Raw genomic sequence first — 21,837 nt, 5'->3', positions numbered from 1 at the left:
ACTCGAGGCTTATATTCAGTTTGATAGGATGGATGAAAATATGATAGGTCATAAACATTTGGAAGGAAAGAATGTTAGAAGGAATGGGGAAAAGAAAAGGCCTTTTTATTTCCTTTGTATTTGTTTGGTTGAGCAGGAATGAGGAGCGTATTTTATGGATTTTCGTCATTATTTTTTTTCCCCTCCTGTTATTTGGATGGTCCAGGATAATTTACATCAGTTGATCTAGTAATTATACTACTTTATTTTGAGGGAAATAGAGACGAATATTAAATTATTAATCAATCAGCTATTACTATTAGATCAAGCGTCACATATTGTTCGTGTTAGTTTGAACATAAACGGTTCAATGAGGAATAAGTTCTTTTGACCTGAGCAATGCATGTCAATTTAATTAATGAGGGTATATTAATGGAAGTATAAACAAATTCTTACTTCCTTGCTTCCAAATTTTCTTGGTAAATTAAGCTAACATTTTATGAAGTTTAGATAAGTTAGACACTGCTTTAGCGTTCAGTTTTTATTCAACAGTTTTTCGTAAAAAATGCATACAGTAATATTATTACTATAATACAAGAACACTACTTATTTCACTTTTAGGTAGCTAATAATTTTTAATTTTTAATTTTTCATACATTCGTGTGTAATTTGCTTAAATTTGAGAAGAGATTTGTGTAATTTACTTAAAAATATATGATTGGAACTCATTGAAATTCTTTGGCTTTCTATATGAAAACAATTTTATGTTTTCGTTTTGAACGTTGGGAATTTTTGAAAACACGGAGTTACTTTCTGAAAACTCGTATTTTTCGGTTTTCAAGTTAAAATCCATTTCACTCGGTCGCATAGACAGGGCGACTGTGTGACACTCCAGCCTAAGAGCAATGTTGACACGCCGCTTCAATTCAATGACAATGGCAATAGCTGCTCTCTCTTCGTCTCTTCCATGGCGTCCAAAGTTCATATGCACACCAACAACCCTCACTTCTTTACCATCTCTCTCTTCGCTTCTTTACCCTTCAACTCTCACTCTCCGATTCTCTTCTACCTCTCACAACTCCACACAATCTATCGACTTATATCCCTCTCAAGAGCCCTCCAAACATGTAAGATTTTTACTTCTCATTTGTGTTTTTTCCTCTATTTGTTTTTTTCTTCGGAGAAATTGAAACAAATGAAATCGAAATCATTACCAACAGTTCAATCAATTTCTTCAATCTTTCCCGAGAACCAAGCGGAGGTTTTTTCAGGGTTTAGGGTTTATTTTTCAGGGTTTATGCAGAGTAAGTTAAACCCTAATTTAAGAGTCTTTCTTTAGCCTACAAATTCCCAGACGCATCAAATTAGTCATACAGAGCTTGATGGAGACTAGGAGATGCAACTTCTTTTTTCTCTGTCACTTTGATTTTTAGAATACTGATAAATAAACATGTTTAATTAAATTTTGCAGACTGTGTTGAAACCTGGCTTATATCTAGTAGGGACACCAATTGGAAATCTTGAAGATATTACATTACGGTATTATCTGAGATGACAAATTATTGAATTTTTATATGTGGTGCTTATGTACTCTTTCTTTGCTTCAATTCTCGATGACATAGTAAATGAAATGCAATGTGGTTATTTTTATATCCATTTTGCTTTGAAACTGAGCTTGAGTGCATTAAACTATAAATCTTTCGCCAATTCAACAATGCAGAGCTTTGCGTGTTTTAAGATCAGCTGATGTGATACTTGCAGAAGATACAAGGCATTCAGGGAAGTTGCTTCAGTACTACAGTATTAAAACTCCTCTTGTAAGATAATTTGTAGAAGATTATTGTAGCTTCTGTACATCCATTTTCACCCTAGGCACTTGCTTTTCTGTTGTTTCTGATTAAATGCTTTAGGTTTTCAGCTGAGTTATCACAAATTCAATGAGTCTCAAAGAGAGCATGCAGTGTTGAGCAGATTGCGAGAAGGTGAAATTGTTGCACTGGTCAGTGATGCAGGGACACCGGGCATCAGCGATCCTGGTACAGAATTGGTGAGCATTTTATGCATTCCGCTTTCGCTGTGTTGGATTTTTAATGTATTTATGACGGGAATAACAACAGATGTATAGTAGTCACATCAACCTTCTTTACCCATGAGATGTTCTTTCTCATTGTCTATGTCTAATGATACCCTATTCCTTATAATATTGTGTTTGCTTATATTAGTTTGCATCACCTAGTTTATAGAAGCTTGGGAAGCTAGGGGGTTGTGTCTGTGTATGTGTAGTGTGTGTTCGTGCGCTATGTATCGGTTTCTGCTTGCATTTATGTGCCTGTCAGGTGAAAATTAGTATTTACATGCCGCCCATTTTGTGTTTTATTTAATTGGTTTTTCAAATTTAGTTGTGCTACTAATTTATAAATATAAAGCCAGGTTAGAAACTACTATATATATTTGTTCTATTCTACCGGTTTATCAACTTGTACACTGTGAGTCTAGCTCATATAAATGGAAAATGCACATTGCTGCTTTTTTATAAACCAAGACTTTCAAGTTACTGGATATCTGAAGTGGTTCACAATTGCCATTCTAATGCTTATACAAGTTAGTCTATGATGATTCTTTGTGATATTTATGCGCTTCACCATGTGGTCGGCAGAACAGATGACCGATAATGTTGTCTAGATTGTGAAACAATATTTTCTGATATTGCGACCTTAACATTGCAAGTTAAATAAAAGAGAACAATTAACAGGCCGACCTCTTTCCTTTGGATTCCAGGATGTCAAAATTTGCTTACTAGTTCTTGAATTTTCTGGTTAAAAACTGCCAAGAGTCACACCTTGGTTGGATCTAACACATTTTTGATTTGGACATAACCAATCTAACTTGGTATCTTGAGCAGGCAAAGTTGTGTGTGAATGAGAATATTCCTGTTATTCCTGTCCCTGGTCCGTCTGCTTTTGCAGCTGCACTTTCTGCCTCTGGATTGCCCACTGATGAGTTCACATTCGGTGAGTTGCTCATTGAATCTGTTATTAGTATTGTGGAATGCAAACAAATTTTTTTTTCGAACTACAGAGCCAACAAGTTGGTTAATAGTAGTACCTAAGGTCATATATATTGTTGGCTGGCTGCAGTCGGGTTTCTTTCTACACACGCAGGATCAAGGACAGAGAGGCTGACTATTTCTGCAAACGAAACATCAACACAGATATTCTTTGTTCCTCCTCATAAGCTTCATAAATTTATTGAAGAGGCTTCTTCGCTATTTGGCCACTCCAGGTAAATGTTCACTGAAGACGATTGTCTATCCATATTATCGTGTATGTTTGTGTCTGTGCTTGCGTGCACAAGTGTGAGTGGGTTCTTAAAGAAATGTCATTTCTTTTCTATGGTTCAGTTATAAGTAGTCATCTGATGGCTCATGATATCCTCGATCCACTAGGTGTTTCATAAGAAAAAATATCAGGTCATGCTGCCTATATCTTCCAAACTTCATTATGATTTTTGCATTGGAGATTTTTATCTTTTAAAAGATTACCATACAACATCTGTTATATGATTCATTTTTCAGTGCTAAAGAATCAAAAAATTTATTCTATGCAAATTATAACACTTTGTCATTGATCATTGTTAACAACCATGTAACTTTAATATTTAAATCCTTCAACACGCCCTCTCACGTGTGACCTCTTTTTTGGTCTAACACGTGTTTTTCAAATTTTAATTAGGGTGATGGTGAGGTTTTGTGATACCCCTCGATTCTAGAGTCACGGGTGATCAAGTTCGAGCACAGATTATAAGGAATATCAAACAATTAATATTTAAACAAGTATTTGAATACAAAAAAGAATAATAAAGAAATAAATAAATAATAAGCTGAAGGAAACTAAATAATAAATCCTCACTTAATAATCCTCAAATAAATAATAATTAAAAATCCTATAATAAAATCCTCCAATCCTCTAATAGCAGTAATTAATTAAACTACAACTCGGGAATCCATACTGTGGACCCCTAATAATATCCTAACTAAAATAACTGAACTAAAATAAAACTAATAACTAAAACATGAAGAAGAGTCCTACGTAGAGTCGGAAGAGTGAATGACTGTCTCTACTCGGCACGAACAATCTCTAAGACTGGAACTGACGAACACCTGAAAAATAATGGCGGGTCAGGCCCATAAATAAGTTCTAATCTACTACATCCCAAATAGAGACCCGATACACGTACATATCCTAATTAATTTAACAATAACTAAATAGTCCATACATAGATATACACACACTAAAGGAACCTCACTAGATTATAGAGTTGTCTCAACCTGAATAGTAGGCAACATGCAAAACGCACATATAGTGGGCATGAGTACCTAGACCTACCAGGGTACACAACTACACTATACCTAGCTACACATTCCAGGCAATATACGCACCCTAACCACTGATCCTGAGACTCAAGCTCATATTGTGGCGTACAATTATATATGTAAAATCCGTCATATCCAACCATCAAAATAAACTATCCAAATATTATTTTAATAATATGTCATCCAACTGTTCCGTTGACCTAACAGAAAAATAAGTAGGACTTAACCATATAGTTAATTCCGTTCCCTTATAAATATAAATAGGTTGGACTCAACTATTCCGTTAATCTATTCACAAAGTGCCACCATCCCATAATGGTGCAACCATGATATCAATCATATATGCAATATCTAAATATTTAATAAATCTATTTACATTAAACCACGCAATCCAATTCTTAATGAATCTATTTTCATTAAATAAATATTTAATATCGATCCACCAACCAAAAACCACAATATTAGTTTGCTATCCCAGCATTTAATCAGATCAACATTTAGAAATATTTAATGCAAAAACCATTAATTAAAACAAAACCATTAATTCGGCGCGCATATTTTATGAGAAAAACAAATATCAATACCATTTTATAACAATCTTAATTCTTGTCATTGTCCTCGTTCGGCGTGCCTACATATATACATACACAATTCTGATTTCCCTCACAGTAAATTGATTCATGTTTATAGTAATACCTAGTTCGGCGTGTATTGAAGAAAACACCCACCACCCACTGATTTCGTACATGTACATAATTGGTTCATGCTAATTTGGTTCATGCTAATGCTAAAAGTCATTCCTCGTTCCGCGCGCATGAAGAAAAACACAAATTTGATTCAATCTAATATATAAAACTGTTTCAAGCTAAAAATAATACCCTCGTTCGACGCGCACACTATGAACCAAATTTAATTTCATCTAATTTATACAAACTACTTCATGCTAAACCCATAATATATTACAACTCATGATTAAAACACATAATATATTACAACACATGAAAATTTAATTTATCAAAATATGAAAATTATCACAAACCCATTATTAAAACACATGAACCGAAATTTCCAAATAAATCCATGTAATTAGATTCAATTAATTTAGAATTAATCTAGTACGCATAGGGTATGAATCAAAGGAGAAGAGAAGAATTAAAATTTGCCTTAACGGATTTGATAAAAGCCCTAGCCTCCTTCTTCCTCTTTCTCCTCCTTCGTTCTATCTCCAAAATATATTACGTGATTTATTTTCTAGCCCTTTTTACAACTCTATAGTTATATATTTATAGGCAAATAAAATAATCCTAATCCTTTTCCTAATCCAATTTTAATTAAAAGAAAAAATATATATATAAAAGTTAATCTAAATAAAATATAAAAAAGTAATTAATTAAATAGTATATATATATAATCTATCTATATCCTCTATTATAGAAATACATATATATACACATTATCACACACAATTTAATTAAAACAAATAATTCAATTAACACATAAACAATTAAATCAATTAAACAAGTAAACACTTGGCCAAGAAATCAAATAAATAATTGAAATGCAATTAAAACAATTAAAATAATACCGAGACTATCCTTTTGAACTTAGGAGTATTACACGTTTGAATTTGAGACCTTTGGCTCTGAGACCATGTTAACAACCATCTACTCCAAAAGCTAAGCAGTTAGAGAGGGTGTAACTTTAATATTTAAATCCTTCAACAATCATGAAACATAAAAATTGTATTAAAATTACCATATGTTTCAAGATACTTATATCTTGGATAACTATAATATATTCATATAAAATGTATGTGCGGTATTTAAAATGGAGAGATTTAAACTATGTGTATCTTTAAACCGCTCGATTTGAAAAATTGTTTGTTTGAATTTTTTTTCTTGAATCTAGGTATTTCTTATATAAGCTCAAGTTCCTTCATTTGTGCTCATTTATATGATATGTTCATATCATATGTGCATAATCTAATCAAGCCAAATGAAATCACGAACGTTGATTTTCTGGTAATTTTTCGGTAGGTTATGACAAGTTTTGTAGGACTGAAAAGAATAGGATTTGCAACGAGAGACCAGGCACGCCCGCAGGCACTAGAAAGCAAACCAATCACAATTTGATTGGAGTGGGCAAAGAAACTAGAGGGAACAAACCCAAATGGAACACACGTCAAGTAACTTCCTAAGAGGCGGACAAGCTAGGCAGAGAAACAATCCTCTCATATCGTGAGTGGCTAGTGAAGCTAACTCTAGCAGAACATGATACAAAAGGGTCATCAATCAACCAACATTAAGTCATCATATCAAGTCTAGGAGGAATTATCCAATTATGTTGTGATGATGATGAGGCAGTGTAAAGGAAGGGGAACAGTGATAGCTACTATCCGAAATGGTTGAGTGCAAGTTAAGAATCTCATCTATGTTCCAATTGACCACGTCCCTTGTACTGTTAGCCATGATAATATTTCCTCTTTCTTTTACTTGGAATGCTTTTGCTTTGTTGTCTATTCACTCTGGTGGTATTCAGGTGAAATGGGAAAAATCATTGCTTGGTTTCTTCCTTTGGACCTCCATCCAGTCATCATTTTCTTCTTTCGGAGCCTCAAAGGATTTATATGAGTTGGCTCATGAGTGTCATTTTCATGTTGAAATGAAAGATGAGGACAGCAGGATTTACCGAGTTCAAACTTAAGAAGGCAATTCAGTGCACCAAGTAGCATCAGTGTAGCAGTGTCTTCACAACAGGTCAAATTCTGATCCGTTTCGTGTTGAAGTCAACATGTGGAGTGATACTTAACTGTAGTTTCACCTTAAGAAGGTGAGGCAATATATAGACAAACCAACAACCAGCTGGGTTAAAGTCGGGTTTATATTTTAAGTGCTTTTTCCGGTGCGCAGACATCTCCCATCCACATTTTTGCCATGGAAGAAGCTGCAATCTGGCAGGCTAGCTCGTTTTGTTCACCTGCCTCTTCTTCCTTGTAGCTTTCATATAATCGCTGGACTGAGAACACCATTCTGATCCGGAGTAGTTACAGTAGGTCTCGTCTTCCCCATTATCTTCTTCAACCTCTCCTCCGCAATGTTCCTCCACCGAATTGGTTGGAGATTGTTGGTGTACATGCTTTGTTTACAGATCCGGGATTTGTTAAGCCATACCTTGCAGTCATGGCTGCAATGATCAAACTTGTGGGAAACTTTCTTCTGCTAGTAATGATTGGTGTTGCGCTGGTGCATCTTGGGTGGATCAGGTGTTGTATCTTTCTTCCTTTGCCAAACTGTTTGTTGGCAGGAAGGGATTACGGCACATGAAGCATGTCATAAAGCCTCAGACAAGAAGCTCAGATCCACTGAGGAACCAACAGCTATTTGCCTGCCATAGTTTTGGTTTTTGGAGCCGCCCATTGTCAAGCTTCTTTGGAGTTTTAGAGAAAGAGAGAAAGCTAGAGCAAGAAACTCCAATAGTTTTCCGCTGTAAGAATATTTTTGATCTAGCCTCAAAGCAAAACTCTGTGAACATATTACAAAATCATTTATTCTAGTGGATGAGAGTTGATCACCTTATTTATTTACAATTTTCATGAGACATGATTGCTTTTGTTTATGTTATCTTTTAATCATCAAGGATTGATTTCCTGGATGCAGCTAGAAGTTAATATGGGAAACTATTGGTATGGTCAGGAAGGTTTACTTAAGAGAGTTTGATATAGATTAACTCAACAAAGCTTGATAACTTATTAGGGTGGCCTGAACCCTTTTTCACCATTTAGATATACCTAGGGCCATATCATCCATGTTAATTGAAGGCCACCATGTTGTTTCTCAACAATTCGATCTTCAATTCTTTAAACCTTCCCTTGTCTCTTTGTGGCTTTCAACTTGAATGAAATCATTTGGTACCATGAAAAAATTGGCGGGAAATAATCTTAACCATGATAAGGTTTCAATGTAATGAAGTTTTAATCATAATTCAGTTTATGCAGTGGGGCGTGGGGTTGGGAACTAAACCTACTTTAGTAAATTTGTTAATTAGTGATATTTAGTTTGATTTGCACAACAAATTTTTTAGTTTCAATTATTATATCATTTCTTATGAGCATAAGATGTGCTACTAAGAATTGATTACAGTTCTTTATCTGGGTGCGTTGCAGACGGTGTGTCATAGCTCGGGAGATGACAAAACTACATGAAGAGGTAGGTTTATATATTGCTGATACATTTCTAATCGTGGTACTTCAGTGCTTTTAAATAAATTTTGATTATGGTGCCTGGCTATATCTCTCACACAGTAGTGAATGAAAGTGGGGCACATTATTATACCACTATAATTATTATGAAGGCTATGTTCCAAAATAGAGTCGAGGATGTGAGACTTGTATAAAGTCCTCATAGTTTTCAATACACTGCTAGTGTGTGTTTCTGTCTGTCTATTTCCTTTTTGGATCACAATGACAAGAGTTATGTTTTAGTTTTGGACATTAGAACTCAACTACCACTGGATTCTCTCTCTCTCTCTCTATATATATATACATACATACATACATACATATATATATATACATACATACATACATATATATAATATATATATATATCAAGTTAGCTCTATATCAATCTATCCTTCCATCCCAAATTAGCTCTCTATCACTCTCAAATCAGTGGCCACTCCCAGTTGCTGCTCTTACACCGTTACACGGTATTGCATTTTATTTCATTTGCTATATGATGGTGCTGATATATATATATAATATGTACACACTTTTTGTACAAATTCAAGGACATGCAACTAGACTGATAAACTAGTTTATCACTATGAAATTTTTTAAGAATGCTTTACGTATCAAATGAAAAGAAATGAAGATTGCTAGTCACATCTGTATCTCTGTGGCTTTTTTTTTTCCTTGGTAAATAAAAAAAATAAAATAAAAAACAGAAGAGAAGAAAAAAGAAGCATGGTAATACCTCTATGGGTTGTTCTCAAATGATTATTGATTTACTAATATAGATGGTGATGCCTTATTAGTTTTGGCGGGGGACACTCGAAGAAGCAAAAGAAGCATTTTCAGCTCAACAACCAAAGGGAGAAATTACATTACTGATTGAAGGAAACACAAATTGTGTGGTTGAAACTCCCTCTGAGTCCCAGCTTGAGAATGAACTAAGAGAGCTTATCTCCAATGGGCATAGTCTTTCTATGGTATTGAATTTTTTTTCTGTTTACAGAGTTTATTCTATCAAATTTAGTCTGTGTACACATTTATATGTTCCAAATGCTTGATACTAGTTACACTCTTCTTGTTTCCTACCTGATTTTTATTTTTAATTTTTTGCTGAAATCATTGTATCAGATAAGTGATTTTTTTCTGTTTACAGAGTTTATTCTATCAAATTTAGTCTGTGTACACATGTATATGTTGCAAATGCTTGATACTAGTTGCACTCTTCTTGCTTCCCTTGTTGTTTCCTACCTGATTTTTATTTTTTATTTTTTGCTGAAATCATCGTAACATAACTTCTTCCTGTCTAGCTCTACCCTTACTCCTTTAAACTTTTATATCACCGAGGACACCAAAGTGACCCGGGCTTGGTAGGATCCATATTGTTAAGAACGGGTCGGGCATGGATAGCCCGGATGGAGCAAGTCCACGCTGGATGGGCCCAGATCCATGAAGTCATTGCGGAAGCCTGTGTTAAGATGAGAGAAATTGAGTCCAGGTAAAAGAGAAGAAGTAAGGCCCAGGTCAGAGGAGGTTGTAACCGTCTATAAATAAGGAAAATTGAGAGGGAAAAGTGGTTGGAAATCATTGGGAGTGTAAAATTTCTCTCTCTGCAATTCGGGGAAATTCTTTGTACTTTCAATTGGTGCCGTCTGTGGGAAGAACAGGAAGGATTGATTGATGTTGTTCCAGATTGATTCGATTCAAAGCCCTCTGCGAGGAAGACGATTAATCTGCGAAAGCTGAATCAACATTGGTGATAATACGATCTGTCTCGATGAGTCCAGGCTCCGGTTGATTTCGAGAAGTTGGCGTCCGATCCACGCAGATCAGATCTGTGCTTGATCCGGCGAACTGCACAATTGTGATCTGTTGTGATTACTGAATCCGGCCAGTAGCGGACAGAATTCAGCAAGTGTGAGTTCAAATCTGGTGCGTATGCGTTAGCGGAACTCCGATCTGGTCAAGAAATCTGCAGTTGATGACTTTGCTTTTATCTGGAATGATGATCGGAGAGGCGAACTCAAATCCTTTGGAGAACGGCCAGCAGACAAAGCTCGATGAGCTGATGAACATGATCGACGCTTTGAGGAAAGAAAATGCAGAGCTACGAGCTGGGATGGAGCGTCGTGAGGCTCCTGCAATTCCGAGGCCACCTCCTGAAGGAGAGGGAGCCTTACCGTCCCAAGCTGATCGTCAAGGTGATCCAGAAGGTGTCAATCGTGTTGATCCACGTCGTGATGAAGTTATAATCGGCGATCTGCCTCCGAATGTCCGTCGAGTAGAGGATCGAGAAGGATCTATTCATCTGGAACCACATTGCGAAAGGATCATGAGGGAGGAAGCACCGGCGTATGAACATAGGGTTGCGTCATCGTGGCGAAGTGAGTTTGCGGAGGACAGGTCGTTCGATCCACCTTACCGACCTTCAGTAGCAACATTTGATTACCACAATTCAGAAAGGAGATCTGCCGATCGGGGGCTTCTGTCACGATTTTCAAGGGAAAACGAAGCATTGCGCTCATCAGCAAGGACGGTTGCATCTCCGTTCACTGATGAAATTCTGAACGCGCCGAATCCGAAGAAGTTCTCCATGCCGGTTTTCATTCTGTTTGATGGAACAACCGATCCGGTCGATCACATCTACCACATTCAGTTGAAAATGGCTCTGAATACTAACAACGATCCTTTGATGTGCAAATGCTTCCCTACGAGCTTGGCTGGACCAGCTCTCAATTGGTTCAAGAATCTGGCTCAGGGCTCAATCGCTAGTTTCCAGGACTTGTGCGATAAGTTCATAAGCCAGTACTACGGGAATAAACGTTCGGCTAAGGATGTATCAAGCCTTTTCACAATGAAGCAGCACGAGGATGAACGGCTCCAAACTTTTCTCACCCGGTTCAACCTCGTTAAAAGCATGGTCATGGAGTGTCATCCGTCCACAGCGGTCCAAGCATTTAAACTCGCAATGAACCGGGGGATGCCGTTCCACACCAGCTTGGTGGTTAATACGCCAAAGACCATGGACGAGCTGAACGAGAGAGCCGACGGTTTTGTTCGTCTTGAGGAGGAAGAGGCAGCTAATTCAAGGAAGACGTCAATTATATCGACGAAAGAGAAGTCCAAAGCCAAGATCCGGCAAAAACAAGCTCAGCCGCAACGTTATACCTCATGGAAGGCGGAGAAAAGGCCCAGGGAGGAGGAATCAGTAACTCCACTCAGAGTCACCTTAGCAAGGCTATACCAAGAAAACAAAGATAAGTTTCGCCCTCCTTTGCCAATCAGACAACCTCTTGAACAGAGGGATCAAACTAAACATTGTGCTTTCCATAGTGATTTTGGACATCAGACTAACGAATGCAGGAACCTAAGGAGGCAGGTAGAGATGCTAATCGCAAAGGGGGAATTTGCAAGCTATGTTCAAGGTCCGGCGCAATAGCAGAACCGACCGGCTGAACAGTTCAAGCGGAATCAGAGGCCAAACCAACACAACTCTCAGCCTGTTCGGATTATAAATGCAATTCATAGCCGACCTGAACAAACGACGGAATCAGAGGAGTTGCTTAGAACGCAGTTACGCCAGGCCCCGCTGAAAAGAAGGATTGGAAGTGTGCATGCTTTGCACCAGCAGAACGCATCCACGCCGATAAAGTTCGACAGAGCAGACCTGCTATGCGTTCAGATTCCTCATGAAGATCCATTAGTTGTCAGTCTGACGGTTGCAGAATGCCTGGTTCGAAGAGTTTTGATTGATCTAGGAAGTAGTGCGAATGTCATGCCCAGGGTGACGTTTGACCGACTTGAGATCGAACCCGAAAAACTTAAACCCACAGGAAATCCGTTGCTCGGATTTGATGGGAAGCGAGTGGAGCCCATTGGTATGGTGGAATTGACAGTACAAGCTGCTGAGTGAGTTTTGACTGAGAGCTTCGTGGTCGTGGAAATTCATCCATCCTACAACCTCTTGATGGGTAGAGGGTGGATCCACAGAGTTCAGGGTGTTCCATTAACCTTGTATCAAGTGATGTGATGCTTGGGTCCAGATGGGACCAAGGTGATTGACATACATGGGGACCAGATCGCAGCTAAAGAATGTTATTCAGTGACTTTGAAATCCGCTGGAAAAGGGAAAAATCCCATTCGTTCTGCCAGTCCAAGATAGCAATTACAGGAACCTCCTCCAGGCAAAGATGGGGAGGAGGAGCCACCAGTTCTGACCACAGAACCTCTTCATGAAGTGAAGATCGACCATAAGATGCCGGACCGAACAACAAGGGTGGGATCCAGACTTACAGAAGAGGAAAAACTAGAGTTGACTGATTTCTTGACTCGGAACGCAGATGTATTCGCTTGGAGCCATTCAGATATGCCAGGGATAAATCCTTCTGTATCCTGCCATTCCCTCAATGTAGATCCGAACACAAAACTAGTGAAGCAGAAACAGAGAAGATTTGCTCTAGAACGAAATTAGATTATAGCTGAGGAGGTTGATCGGTTGCTCGAAGCAGGATTCATCAGAGAAGTTCAGTACTCGGCCTAGCTCTCCAATGTTGTTGTAGTGCAGAAAAAGAATGGGAAATGGAGGGTGTGTATCGACTTCACTAATCTGAACAAAGCTTGCCTAAAGGATAGTTTCCCATTGCCAAGGATTGATCAAATGGTAGATGCCACCACAGGATACGAGCGATTAACCTTCCTGGATGCTTATTCCGGTTATAATCAAATCCCCATGGATCCAGTTGATGAAGAGAAAACTTCTTTTATTACTGAAAGAGGGACTTATTGCTACAAAGTCATGCCGTTCGGATTAAAAAACACTGAAGCTACTTATCAGAGGTTGATCAGCAAGATTTTTAAAAGCCAAATGGGAAGAACTGTCGAGGCTTATATTGATGATATGGTGGTCAAGAGTAAGAAGAAGAACGATCACTTAGCGCACCTGCAGGATGTGTTCGATGTGTTGCGCCAATATGGGATGAAACTTAATCCGGCCAAATGTTCATTCGGCGTGAGCTCTGGTCAATTTCTGGGACATGTGGTCAATCATAGAGGAATTGAGGCCAGCCCAGCGCAGGCAGAAGCCCTAATCAGAAATGCAGAGCCAAAGACAATTAAGGAGGTGCAAGCACTCACAGGTCGAATAGCTGCGTTGAGCTGATTTATTTCCAAGCTTTCGGACCGCTGTAAACCTTTCTTTGATACAATTCCAGGGCACGGAAGGCAAACTTGGGGGGATGAACAACGACAGGCGCTAACCAGCCTGAAAGAATACATGCGCAACCCTCCGGTTCTATCTGCTCCCGAGCCGAATGAGAAGCTCTTTCTGTATCTTGGGGTATCCAACATAGCGACTAGTGCCGTTCTGATCCGTTGCAAAGACGGAAAGCAATTCCCGGTGTTTTATGTTAGCAAAACAATGTCTGAGCCGAAAAGAAGGTACTCAAGGGCCGAACGGATGATCTTGTCGCTGGTCAACGCAAAAAGGAAGCTTAGACATTATTTCGAATCTCATCCGATCGTCGTCTTAACAACTTCCCCTTTAAGAATGATCTTGCACAAACTGGACCTATCAGGGAGAATGACAAAGTGGGCCATTGAATTGAGTTCATTTGACATTGCGTACGAGCCCAGGACAGCAATCAAAGGTCAAGCGGTGGCGGGTTTCCTACTTGAATGTGATGTTGAAGATTTGGTGGAGGATTATAATTGTTCCTTGTGGAAGCTCTTTGTGGATGGCTCTTCAAATCAAATGGGAGCAGGGATTGGAATCCAATTGCGAACACCAGAAGGCACCATGCTGAGCTAAGCGATAAGACTTGAGTTCAACGCAACCAACAATGAGGCAGAATGCGAGGCGTTGATAGCTGGGTTGAAGTTAGCTAAAGAGCTGAAGATCAAAAATCTGATTGCTTATAGTGATTCACAATTAATCATTCGGCAAGTCACTGGGGAATATGGGACCAAGGATAAGACCATGGAAGCATACCGAACTGCGGTTCTGCGTGAGGCGAAAGGCTTTGATCAGATCAGGTTCATCCAATTGCCGAGAGAGTATAACAAAGATGCCGACCGCTTGGCCTGTAGTGCGTCCAGTTCTGGAGAGACTTTGGCTAGGGTTATCCCGGTTGACGTGCTGGTCCAGCCTACCATTTTTGACGAGCTGCCTGATCCGAGCGCTCAACACATTAATGTTATACCATATGAGCCGAGCTGGATTGATCCGATCATGGCTTTCATACGTAATGGTGTACTACCCCGAGCAGAAGGACGAGGCAAGAAAAATCAGGTCCAACGCCGCAAAGTATGCCATTGTGTGTGACCAGTTATATAGGCGGTCCTTCTCGGGTCCATATTTGAAGTGTGCTACCCCAACAGAGGCTAGACAGATTATGCGAACCATTCATGAGGGAGTATGCGGAAATCATTCAGGAGGAAGATCTTTGGCACACAAAGCAATGACACAAGGGTACTTTTGGCCAAACATGGCACGGGATGCAGAGGAATTCTCTAGAAGATGCGATAAATGCCAGAGGTTCGGGTTGTTGATACACCAACCACCTGAAGACCTACACGTAATGGCCACGCTATGGCTTTTCGCGCAATGGGGGATGGATGTGGTTGGCCCTTTGCCGACTGCAAGATCGCAAAATAAGTACGTTCTGCTAGCAACTGATTACTTCACCAAATGGATAGAAATAGAGCCGTACCCTAGTGTCACCCAAACTCAAGTAAGACGCTTCATCTGGAATAATATTTTCTGTCGTTTTGGCGTGCCAAGGTCAATCGTGATGGACAATGGGACCAACCTCGATAGCAAGCAAGTGAAAGAGCTGCTGGAAGAATATGGAATCAACCAGAAGTTAGCAGCAGTCAGTCATCCCCAGGCTAATGGTCAAGCCGAAATCACAAACAGGACAATATTTGCCTGCATTAAGAAAAAGCTGGAAAGTGAAAAAGGAAATTTGTTAGATGAGCTTCCAAACGTCTTGTGGGCTTACAGAACAACCCCAAGACGGCCGACCGGAGAGAGCCCATTCGCTATGGCATACGGCACTGAGGTAGTGATACCAGTCGAGCACTTGGTTCCAATTGTAAGAAGCCTGGCGTGGGATCAAGAGCAGAATGATAGAATGCTAAGGTTTAATCTCGATTTGCTGGAGGAAAAAAGGGATGCGGCTGCAGTAAGGCTTGCCTCTTATCAATAGACGCTCGTGAATGGCCATAACAAGAAGGTAAGGCACAGAGACTTCGCTCTTGGCGACCTGGTTCTAAAAAGGAAGGTGGGGATAGTCAAAAAGATGTTCTCCCCATGGGAAGGTCCATACAGAATTGCAGAGGTCATAGGGAAGGGGGCGTACGTCTTGGAAACTATGGCAGGAAGGGTGGTCAGTAAGCCATAGAATGCTACGTCCCTAAAAAGGTACTACCAGTAGAAGTAGAATTTAATTTCAAAACAATATGCACGCTTTAAATCGCATACTTGCAAGTGTACGAAATTCCCGAGTTTTATAAAAAATGTTTACTTTGCTCAAAAAGTCAGTTGACATCCTTCCCATCCAGTATAGTTAGTGGCAGCTGGCACTATGAGCTGAACACCAAACACTTGCTCAAAAATAAAAATAAAGCCAAGTGGCAAGTGGCGTTCAAGCCGAGCGCCAGGCATTCAGCAAAGTTAGTGGCAGCTGGCACTACGAGCTGAACGCCAAACACTTGCTCAAAAATAAAAATAAAGCCAAGTGGCAAGTGGCGTTCAAGCCGAGCGCCAGACATTCAACAAAGTTAGTGGCAGCTGGGACTTTGAGCCGAATGCCAAACACTTGCTCAAAAATAAAAATAAAGCCAAGTGGCAAGTGACATTCAAGCCGAGCGCTAGACATTTAGCAAAGTTAGTGGCAGCTGGCACTACGAGCTAAACGCCAAACACTTGCTCAAAAATAAAAATAAAGCCAAGTGGCAAGTGGCGTTCAAGCCGAGCGCCAGGCATTCAGCAAAGCTAGTGGCAGCTGGTACTACGAGCCGATCGCCAAACACTTGCTCAAAAATAAAAATAAAGCCAAGTGGCAAGTGGCGTCCAAGCCGAGCGCCAGACATTCAGTAAAGTTAGCGGTAGCTGGCACTACGAGCCACACGCCAAACATTTGTTCAAAATAAAATAAGCCAGAACGGTAACCAGGCCGAATACCAAACACTTGTGAAAATACACAGTAAGGTTGAAAATGGAAAACTTGAAGAATGGAAGTCATGCTGAACAAAAGCATTGTCATTCATTACAAAAAGGTCCTGAGGTATAGCTTGAGGATCTGAGGATACATGAAGATATATATACCAAAAAAAAAAAAAAAACCTGCTGCAGGATGTCAGTTCTCATGGTCTACTCTAGGCTGTGACCTGTCGTTCTCCCCACCATTACCCTCTGGACCATTGAGGTCTTCTCCATTCTCAGTTGCCCTATCATCCTTAGGGGGGGAGTCAAGGTGAATCACCCCCTCAGCTAGCATAAGTCTGTCAGTAACAACTGAGGAAGAGGGCACAATAGTAGAAATGGGAGGAATATTCAGGGGATGGAAAGGTGGAACAATTCCTGAGGATGCAACCTCTATGCACTCGATGAAGATATTCTCAGCAGGGTCGCAGGGTGGGTTTTGATAATTGTTTGGGGGATGGATATCTAATTCATCTGGACCAGCACAAGAGCTTGATTCGCCTTTAGGGGGAGAACGGTCAATAAAACCATCTCTGTACCCTTCAGCATACCGGATGGCACTGGTTCTGGTGAAGCGAGCAAGGAGAGCTTTCATACCCCCTTCAACTTTGCCAATTATGTTCAGCAAGGAAGAGCGTTCGCTTAAGAGCTTCTCCTGTGAGTTGGCATGAGATAACCGATCAGCAATGAGTGAGCGCTGAAGGTCTCCCTTTTCAGCTTTGAGAGAGTCCCTTTCTGTTAGAGCAACACTCTTCTCAGTCTTCAAGACATCAACCTCATCTTGAAGAGAATCCCGTTCGGCCTTCAGGGTATCCCGTTCGGCTCTGAGGGTGTCCCTCTCATTTGCCAGACCGTCCTTCTCTGCCTTTAAGTCAGCAACCCCCTTCTCTAACTCGCTTAACTTAGACTCAAGCTCAGCAACTTTGGCCTCAAGGCGGTTCTCTTCTTCAACAGACGTTTTAAGGCCCACAGAGAGGGATTTAAGTTTTTTGTTCAGAGTATCAATGGTCTTTTGGAAGGTGAACATCCCGAATAGAGTCTGCGTAAAGGAAGGGAAATTCAGATCAGACTAGCTAATAGAGAGTTATAGTAGAAAGGAAACATATTTCGATAAAAAGAGAAGTTACCTCCATGGCAGCAGCTGGGAACCGCTGGAAAATCTTGCCAACAGATAGCTTGTTCTGAATCTCAAGGTCCTTGGGGGTCCAGAAACCCTTGTAGAAAGCAAAGGAGGTGAGAGGGTCCTTATACACAGAGTCGGTGGGGCCAATGGTCGAGCCATCTTCACGGCTGAGCAAAGGTCGTCATGGAAGAACGGATGGAGTTGGACCAGAGGTTCTAGCTGATTCGCCCTCTGGAATGAAGAACCGGGCAGGGGGCAATGGTTCAGTAACTCAGAAAGAAGCCATCCTGGTCCTCCGGGCTAGTGGGACATCACTCCGGTCATGACCGCCCTCAGGCATTGGCCTTTTTCCCAAACTTTTTTTTGACAGACCAGCACTAGCTGGTCCTCCATTGTCCTGAGAATTTCCAGCATCCTCAGTGCTCTCTGAGGAAGTACCAGACGAGATGTTTGAAGGCATAATGATGGGAGCAGCAGGACGGATCTCAGCAGTGTGATCCACAATAGGGTTCTCAGCATGAGTGAGCTCAGAAGGCTCAACAGCAGAACGGTTTGTGACTTGAGTCACAGTTGGAGCAATCATAACTTGTTCTGGGGCAGAGACAGCAGGTGTAGATGATGATGTGGTAGCAGGAGCGTTAGAAGGGGTGGGAGCAGAACGCCTCCTCCTGTTGAAAGATGGGATCTGAATGCTTTCCATTGTGGACCCTAAAAGAGAGATATCAGAGAGATTGTCAGATGTAAGCAAATCAGTAGCTGAAGGGACGTTGTTCAGCACACTCTCTTGCAAGATGTCTAGCCTAGCCCTGCAGACGCTATAAACCAGTTCATCATGGGGAATTTGAAGGCATCTACAAAGAAAAGTGCAAAAACGGGGAAGGCAACTTTCACAATGGCATTCAGTAGGATGTGTTTTCAGTTTTTTGTAGCCAGAGACAGAGCATGCTCTAAAGGAAGATGGGATAGAGAAAGATTGGCCGAGCGAAGTCCGCCAATTCCCACTAACCACAATTAAGTTTTGTCTCCAACCTTTTTCAAATGAGTTCTTATTAGTGCAGATCGACTGTTTGTCAATAAGGAAGAAGTGATGGTACAAATCATTTTGTGTAATTTTATTAATCCGGTAGCAGAGGAGAAGGTCGATGATGTCAAGATTGAGACCCCTATCACGATTCAAGAGCAAGAGGACTGAAATTACCCTAAGGAAGTTGGGGTTAACCTGCAGGGGGCAGAGCCCCAATTTGTTGAAAGCATAACAAAAGAATGGGTGCAAAGGGAACCTAATGACGTTTAAATGAACGGCGGAGAATAAAACTTCCTCAGGAAGGAGACCCTCACCAGATCTCCCGTCTAAGTTTATTGGATAGACCCTGAGAGAAACGTCATTGGGAATGCTGTTCTTGGATCGGATGGCGTTCAGATTAGGGGGAGCCATAGAGAAGGGGAGGAATCCTAGGCAATAAAGGTGTCTTTCTCAAAGAGAGAGGTAAAAAAAAACTGACCTTGGAAGTTTGTAATGAACACAGCCACAGCACAGTAGCCAAAATTGTAAAGGAAAAACTCGCCGGAGAAGTTGAAGAAGGATCGCCGGAATGTACAGGAAGGCAGCGGAGAGTAAAAGCGGGGTATGAAAAAGAAAGACAAAAGTTGAAAGATCGGGGTTTATAAGGAGAAAAGGTGAAGGCGACATGGAACTCAAAAGGTCAAGGCAAAAAGTGGCGCTGCAGATCTCGAAGTTTGGGTTTTTGTGCTAGCCGTTCGATTTCTCGTGTCATCGCTCCGAGCCGTCAGACCAAGATCGTGTCTTTTCAATAATCTCACCCTCATTAATGAGGGGAGAGATTATTAGGGGCAGATGAGGACACCAAAGTGACCTGGGCTTGGTAGGATCCATACTGTTAAGAACGGGTCGGGCATGGATAGCTAGGATGGAGCAAGTCCACGCTGGATGGGCCCAGATCCATGAAGTCATTGTGGAAACCCGTGTTAAGATGAGAGAAATTGAGTCCAGGTAAAAGAGAAGAAGTAAGGCCCAGGTCAGAGGAGGTTGTAACCGTCTATAAATAAGGAAAATTGAGAGGGAAAAGTGGTTGGAAATCATTGGGAGTGTAAAATTTCTCTTTGCAATTGGGGGAAGTTCTTTGTACTTTCAATCACGCATTTAGATAAACTAACAAACAAGTTAATGTGTAAACTCACCTATGCTTGCTGCCTATAAAGTTTATGTTCTGTTAGATTTTTGTTTTATCATCGAAAGATATTCTTTGGTGAAATTCATCAGATTTTGAGAAATTTGATTGTTGATATTTATGGAGTTCCATTTGATGCATCAGACATTTATCAATATCTTTGGTTTCTTATTTCATTTTTTTGGCTCGTATCCTGTCCATGTTGATCAAGAAATGTACTTTCAGATTTTGATTTTAGGTTCTGTGTAAACATACTATAGAAAAAACTATATTGTTCTGTTTAATTTTTGTTCGTGAAATTATTTGTAATTTTTTCCCACTAGACTGTATTCAGTTTTTGTTAAGGAATTATATCTTGTCTGCTATCTATTAAAAGGATCATGAAGTCTTCTAATTGTTGACTATGATGGCCTTACTCTGTGCATGTAGGCAGTCAAGTTGGTGGCCGAAGGAACATCCATGAGAAGGAAAACAATATATTCACTTGCACTTAGGAAATTCGGGAAGCAAGTTGAGACGGAGGAAGATTCAAATTGATGCACGTCATATTGTAAATGATTCTGTATGCTCGCTGGTTTTATGATGTTTCGTTAAAATTGGCGATTTTATAGTTCATATCTTTACATGTTCTGCCCTGACCCTTGACCTGTTTGTGGGTTGCTGAACAGGTACGGTAGTTATTATCCCCTTTTTTGTTATTACTATTATTTTTATTCTCTCTCCGAATCCATGTAACCATGTTTCAGTGTCAATGGAATAGCATGGTTTGAGGAAAATTCTTGCTGCTTCATTTGTTACAGGTTATAAAACTGTTAATGAAATGTCACTTATGACCGAACCATTTTCACTTGTGTGGATAAAGATTCACTTATGAAACATTTTCGCTTATGAAATTTCACTTATGTGACACTGAAACATTCGACACTTGCAGCTAAATCTAGTTTATATTTTGGCAGGTTATCCGGTGGATGAAGAGATTTCAAACTTTTTATAACGATGCCATTCTAATCCAGAGCGGTCACAGCAGCCTCGTCTTCCCCACTACATTTGTTTTAGAATATATTGTTGTTGTTTTAATTTCACTGTTTTCAGATTAAGAAACAAAATAACGCATTAGACTTCTATTATATCATTTTCTAATTACTTTAATTTTTTTTTCACGTGTTATGTGTCAAATAAACTTCATCATCTCATGCTCAAATCTTGTTAATTTAGTAAAAAATATATAATTATTAAGCATTTTTAATAAGCTATAACATTTATATATATTTATATATATATATATATATCATTATTATCCACTAGAATTCATTATGATGAATATTATTTGGTTGGGCTTACACGTTCGGGATGAAATAGTTTAGTTTGTTTCCATTCCATGTTTTGTAAACCCCAAGTGTATACATGGAGTAATGTAAAGTTTTACAAGCTAATATACATTGCTCAACTTTCCAAAAGAAATAAATAAGAGAAAAATAAAAATAAATAGAAACATTGTTTGGTAAGGTTCAAATGTTGGACTTGTTTAGAGAATAATAAACAGAAAAAAGATTGTTTGATAATTATAATCTGTATTTTAAAAATTGAACATTTGATAAACAAAAAACTTGTCTAGTAGTAGAACAATAATATGCTTTAAAACAAATGTTTGTTACTAACGAACAATCCATCTCAAGAGAGCAATGATATTAGATGTAAAACAACATAAATGTATGTAAATCTTGTTTGGGTTCCACATTGGGT

At 39.7% G+C, this 21,837-nt stretch overlaps 1 protein-coding gene across 4 annotated transcripts; it reads left to right on the top strand.

The window, feature by feature from the left end:
* The first annotated feature begins 787 nt into the window (after nt 1–787).
* Nucleotides 788–21,254, top strand: LOC132276987 (uncharacterized). Of its 4 annotated transcripts, none has more exons than XM_059778669.1 (11): nt 796–1,106; nt 1,451–1,518; nt 1,700–1,796; nt 1,898–2,026; nt 2,882–2,990; nt 3,117–3,261; nt 8,514–8,556; nt 9,386–9,559; nt 20,524–20,644; nt 20,841–20,894; nt 21,051–21,254. In XM_059778669.1, exons 1-9 carry the CDS (start codon nt 885–887, stop codon nt 20,629–20,631), a joined length of 1,095 nt encoding a protein of 364 aa, XP_059634652.1. In that variant the 5' UTR covers nt 796–884; the 3' UTR covers nt 20,632–20,644; nt 20,841–20,894; nt 21,051–21,254. The 4 variants fall into 4 exon arrangements, with proteins under 4 accessions (XP_059634653.1, XP_059634652.1, XP_059634650.1 ...); XM_059778667.1 differs by having other exon boundaries at nt 797–1,106; nt 20,524–20,762; XM_059778668.1 differs by lacking the exon at nt 20,841–20,894 and having other exon boundaries at nt 797–1,106; nt 20,524–20,762.
* The last annotated feature ends 583 nt before the right edge of the window (nt 21,255–21,837 follow it).

The sequence above is a fragment of the Cornus florida genome, unplaced genomic scaffold, assembly GCF_030987335.1.
Source record: "Cornus florida cultivar Cherokee Brave unplaced genomic scaffold, ASM3098733v1 CherokeeBrave_3.0.0_Hap2_Chr10, whole genome shotgun sequence".
In the NCBI taxonomy this organism is placed as follows: Eukaryota; Viridiplantae; Streptophyta; class Magnoliopsida; order Cornales; family Cornaceae; genus Cornus; species Cornus florida.
Note: the sequence above shows the minus strand (reverse complement) of the source record. Positions and strands in the feature narration are given on the sequence as shown.